The sequence below is a fragment of the Phocoena phocoena genome, chromosome 3 (genome assembly GCF_963924675.1).
Source record: "Phocoena phocoena chromosome 3, mPhoPho1.1, whole genome shotgun sequence".
Classification (NCBI taxonomy): domain Eukaryota; kingdom Metazoa; phylum Chordata; class Mammalia; order Artiodactyla; family Phocoenidae; genus Phocoena; species Phocoena phocoena.
In genome coordinates this window covers 101,574,243-101,580,242 of record NC_089221.1, presented here as the reverse complement: position 1 = coordinate 101,580,242, position 6,000 = coordinate 101,574,243, and the positions used below count along the sequence as shown (strand labels likewise).

Sequence of the window (6,000 nt, the reverse complement as noted above, 5' to 3'; positions counted from 1 at the left end):
GTTTGACTGCAGTAACATTGCTAGTAACTGTTAATAGCATACACTGCTCTCTCCTACTGATAAGAATACATTCTACTTTCAAACTAAAATTTGATGGGCCTCTTACAGGCCATGGCAACCCTTTGAAAATAAAACTCTTGAAGTTGCAACAGAAATATATGTTTACATGATAGGACAAAACCATCTGGAACTTACTCTTACATGGATTCAAAGAGCTGCGTCAACAATAGAGCTGTTATGAACTCAGGCTCCACACTGTCTCCTAAAGGAATTAGACAGGCCTCGTCATGTGTTAGAGGCAGAAAAAAGTGACCCAGGAAAGGGGCTAAATCCTTAGCTGTCATTAGTATTTTCTCATGTCAACACTGCGATCTGAGAAGACAGAAGGAACTGACTGACTTTATATACTTGTCTGATCCTCTAGCACTTAGTGAAAACGAGAATGTTTTATTTGACCCCTATGGGAAAGCAGCTCAACTGGGCAGTTTGTTCCTGAAATAAAATATCAGCCGTCAAAATACTCTTAAAGCCCCTTAGAAATTAGAGCATCACAGATTTATTAGAAGGTAAGTGCCCCAAGCTTATAGGTGGCTGTTAACATTGTTTTATTTCCTTTACACAAAAAGTAGAAATGACAGAAAAAAACACTCTTAACAGAAAACAATAGCACTGACCTGATCTCATTGAGAAGCTGAGCCCAAACTGCCCATGTTATGGGTAAAGGGAAGTTCAACCAACATCAGCAAACACCCATGCAGTTGATGAAATACAAAACGGTGACAGTGGCTTGGTGAATGTCCTGTGGGGAGGTTGAATCAATCTTAAAAAACATACATTTGCCCAACCATGCTTTTAAACAGCATCTCTTTAAAAACAAGTTATATATACAAATATCACCCAAAAATGTGTCTTGTATACTCTAGTGCTATAAATTTAAGGCATCCCGATAGTCTATTCTTCTGCTGGTGAGGCACTGCTCTCATGATTCTATTTCCACAGAGGACAGTCCAGACATTTCCAATGGTGTCCAAAGGGCAGCAATGAGAGATAATAAAAAAGTGATTTATAAGAAGAATTCTTTTGACTCTAGCTCAGCGACGTGCGTTATGCTGTAGGATTTCTTCATTTTTCTATTGATGTCATTATGCCTAAGCGGAAGAAAAACCACAGGCCAAAATTAGATAAGACTATGGTCAAGTTACAATACAACGCCACTAAACAGCTCATCCAAAATGGAAATTATCCTCACACAAACCGCACTGAAGAGTACTTCATTCCAGTAATCAAATTATTCTCTTTTCATATAAACCACTCTTTAAACAATAAATAGTAATAACATACTTATTAATAAGTATGTTATTACTTAATAACATACTTTGTGGACACCTTTAAATTTGGCCCTGGAAGTAATTTCTCAATTATGCTGATTGGAATCCAGGCAAAATTCTACAGTCAAGTGAATTTTATCAGAGTCAAACAAAATAGGAAGCATAGTACTGCTGGTTGAGTGGAAACAAGAGATTTTTATATTTTATTCACTGGATTCACTGGTGACACCTTTTATTCTCCAGTAAGCTTGAGTGTTAGTCATTTAAAGGAAATGTTTTTTCTTTGGGTGTGTGATTACTGAGCAGTAGCATGTTGGATGACCACAAGTAGGTAAATGTATGGGAAAAAGAAGAACCTAGGGAAAAATAATGCTGTTTTCCCCTCAATACTTGATACCTCATAAGCCTATGGAAAGAAGTACCAGCTCAAGCTTGGGAACAGTTTTAGTTTTGCTTTTTAAGTGAATTTCCCTCTGGGTAGAAGCATTCATTTTCATGAGATATTAGTCCCATTCTGAGTATAAAATCTTCCAGGGAGGAGTTATCTTCTGAGTTTGAGCAAGGCTACATATTACTAAATTCCTTCTTGTTGCTATACCAGACAAAAGCAAACTATTTCTGGGAATGGTACTCGCTCACGTGAAGACACATTTGGATGGAGAACCCCAAGTGGCTTGGGGTTTTTATGGCCTCAAAATCGTACTTGCTTACAAAGACCATGTGGTCTATTAATTCTTACTTTTATTTATTCATCTGAATAGAACTTCAGAGAGTTGTTCATGGGCAAGGAAGGGAAGAGGGTGGAAGAAAAACCTGGTTGGTTAAAAAATGTTTTAGGAACTTCCAATTAAACACGATGGATTAATAAAAACATAGATTTATCATCTCTTTCTTACAAAACAACACTGAAATGAAAGTAAAGAAATAAAAAAGCATCAACCTAAATGAATAAAGGGAAATGAGAGAGGAGATGATAACACACGAAATGCCAATAATATTTCAGAAACAGAGGGATGGATCGATATGTGGAACTGACTTAGCAGAGCAGGCAGGAAAAGCAGAAATCTAAGCCTATAGTCAGGGAAGACAGGAAACTGATGTGCACTGCATGACTCGGGAACTAGAAGTACCGTGAATTTCTGAAAGTGACAGTGGGTGCTGTGTGAGTGCTGAAAATGGGAAGATTATTTGAAACTTTTTGGAAGTAGCAGTTCATACCCTAGATTACCTTCCTGACCCAGTGCAGCCAGGTGACTGTCCCTTTCCCAATGTGAAGAAAGACTGAAGGTTACAGTTTGCAAGGCATGGACCAGAGAGACTCTGATTTCAGCTAAAGGGGCTGGAAACCATGGGATTAAGTGAGAGTCCCTATAGAACACAATTATTAACACATCTCCTGCTAGTTTGACCTACAGATTCCTGGCAATCAGGTTAATAGGCCCTAGAAAGAGACTGGAGTTTCCTTATCTTGAGAAATCAACTGCCAAAAGAAAAGTCCTACAAATACTGACAATTAGTGAGTTTCCCAACAAAAGAGCCTAGTACTTAACCAGTCTGTGTGAAGAAACATCTACCAGTCAACAAGCCTCACCCATAAAGCCAGAGCTTCTAATTGCACTTTAGTGTCTTGTTTCTAAATATGAATGAGTCAGGGATCACCAGACTTTTGAGGGAAGTGCTACTATGACAGACAAAAACCAAAATAAACAGAGAAACAGAATTCAAAGTGAACAGAGGTAATATAGGGAGGTGATGAGAACTTCAAAAAATTGTAACAAGAAGAAAAGAAAAACCAGGGAAAATGTTTGCAATTCATATCACAAATGGTCAGTTTTTGTAATGTGTAATATACAAAGAGCTGCTACAAATCAACAAGAGACCAGACTCTCAATAAAAATGTAGAAAGGGGGCTTCCCTGGTGGCGCAGCAGTTGAGAGTCCGCCTGCCGAGGCGGGGGACACGGGTTCGTGCCCCGGTCCGGGAGGATCCCACGTGCCGCGGAGCGGCTGGGCCCGTGAGCCATGGCCGCTGGGCTTGCGCGTCCGGAGCCTGTGCTCCGCAACGGGAGAGGCCACAACAGTGAGAGGCCCGCGTACTGCAAAAAAAAAAAAAAAAAAAAATGTAGAAAGGATTAAAAATAGTACATTCAGGGCTTCCCTCGTGGCACAGTGGTTGAGAATCTGCCTGCCAATGCAGGAGACATGGGTTCGAGCCCTGGTCTGGGAAGATCCCACATGCCGCAGAGCAACTAGAGCCCATGTACCACAACTACTGAGCCTGCGCGTCTGGAGCCTGTGCTCTGCAACAAGAGAGGCCACAATAGTGAGAGGCCTGTGCACCGTGATGAAGAGTGGCCCCTGCTCGCCGCAACTAGAGAAAGCCCTCGCACAGAAACGAAGACCCAACACAGCCAAAAATAAATTAATTAATTAATTAAAAAAAATTAGTACATTCATACAATGAAATACTATGTAGCTATGTAAAAGAATAAAGAAGCTTTCTCTATACTAATACATAAAGACCTCCAATGTGTCAGGTGGAAAAAAGCAAGAAGACAGACTGTGTGTACAGTATGCCACCTTTACTGTAAAAAGGAAGAAAAGATAAAAATATACACTTGTATTTGATTGTAAAATCTAAATAAATTCTGCATATATAATGCCATGAAAAAGGAACAAAGAGAAAACCAACAAAGTCCTATTAGAAATTAACACTATAATAGCCGAAATAAAAAATTCGAAAGGTTGGAAGGTAAAGTTCAGTAAATATTCTAGAAAGAACTTTTAGAGAAAGCCAAAGTATGGATAAGTACAGAAGAATGGTTAGAAAATAGTTAGAAAAGTAGAAAAAAATAGTTAGAAAAGGATTAGTCCAATGTGTTGAACATTAGAATAATAGTATTTCCAGAAAAGTGAACAGAGAAATTGGAGGGGATAAAATTTTCAAAGATATTGTACCAAACACTTCCCAGAATTGAAGTGTGTACGTTTCCACATTTAAAAAGTGGGCTGAGTGCCCACACGCCAGGAATGGGAATGGAATCATGGCAAAATATCATGAAATCAAACCAGTGGGGATAAAGAGAAAATCGTAAAAGCTTTCAAGGGATTAGCAATTACAGAGGAATTGAGCTTCTTGACAGACACATTGAGGAAAATGAAATAATGTGTTCAAGATTCTAAGGGAAAATAGTTTCCTACCCAGAATTCTACACCCAGCCAAATATTCCTAATCCATATGAGGGCAAACCAAAGATATTTAAGCCAGGCAAGGCCTCAAAAATTTTAGCACCCCCTTCACCTCCATAGGATGGGAAGATATATTTACCAAAGTAAGAGAATAAACCAAAAAAAGAGGAAAAGATAGATTCAGGAAATAGGGCTCTACACAGGAGAGAAGCAAAAGGAATTCCCAGAATGATGTATGTGGGAAACTGCAGATGACAGCTGTGTGGCATTGCCAGATAGCCGCAGTACAGACTTGGATAAGAGGAAAGACGGTGTCTCTGTGAACAGACTGAAACACGAGAGGTACCTGATTTGTCTGAATGCACCGAAAGAAGGGTTCTGTCTCCAGCAGAGTGTTTGGAAATAAACTGTAAACTTAAAAATCAAAATTATCATCTCCAAGGAAAACATAAAGTTACATGAATAAGGAAATGTAAAAATAGTATGCTGCATGGATCCACTGTGATTAATGTTTAGATAGTCATAATAATAATAAACACCAAATACTAATTTATAACCCCCCAAAGTGATACAACTATATTGATGGTGGGAAGACGAAGCAGGTGCGTGTTTGTGTGTGTGTGCGTGTGCATGTGTGTGTGTGTGTGTGTGTGTGTGTGTGTGTGTGTGTTGGAGTGGGGGGCAGTGTTGGTTGTCAAAACCGAGCTGGATAAATTTGGTTCATTGTTGAGAACATGGATTTTGGAACCAAACTGACTGAGTTGAAACCCTGGCTACATAATTTATTACCACTGTTACTGTGTAACCTTGGGCAAGATATATAATCTCTCTGTGCCTTGGTTTCCAATCTGCAAAATTTGGATAATAATAGTATCTACCATATTGTGTCATTCATTGTGAAGATTAAAACAGTCAATATGCATGAAGAACCTGGAATATTCTTTGGTACATGATAAGCGCTTTATAAGTGGTAGCTATAATTTTTATCTTCTATAGTAGGATGCCAATAGATAGTAGAGATAATATCTAAAATTTAAAGTCTGTATGAGCATGTTATTTAGAAATACAGGGAACTGCCTGGTGGCACAGTGGTTAAGAATCTGCCTGCCAACGCAGGGGACACGGGTTTGAGCCCTGGTCCGGGAAGATCCCATGTGCCGTGGAGCAACTAAGCCCACGCGCCACAACTACTGAGCCTGTGCTCTAGAGCCTGTGAGCCACAACTACTGAGCCCTCATGCCACAACTACTGAAGCCCGCGTGCCTAGAGCCCGTGCTCCACAACAAGAGAAGCCACCTCAATGAGAAGCGCGTGCACCGTGATGAAGAGTAACCCCCGCTCGCCGCAACTAGAGAAAGCCCACGTGCAGCAACAAATGCCCATCACAGCCAAAAATTAAAAAAAAAAAAAAAAGAAAGAACAGAATACTAGAGAAAACACCTAAAGACAAGCAAGCAGTTGACTCGGGGGAGTAGGAATAGAGA

General features: G+C 39.8%; 1 protein-coding gene across 3 annotated transcripts in view; it reads right to left on the bottom strand.

Annotated features, from left to right (window-relative positions):
* Positions 1–427: 427 nt before the first annotated feature.
* Positions 428–6,000, bottom strand: part of SNCAIP (synuclein alpha interacting protein) — a 72,865-nt gene continuing 67,292 nt past the window's right edge. For 2 of the 3 annotated variants that reach the window (XM_065873097.1, XM_065873099.1), the window contains one exon: positions 1,064–1,148. In XM_065873097.1, coding sequence (XP_065729169.1) covers positions 1,064–1,148 — 85 coding nt within the window. Of the gene's footprint in view, positions 1,149–6,000 lie in introns of all 3 variants that reach the window. The other variant, XM_065873098.1, reaches the window with a different exon arrangement.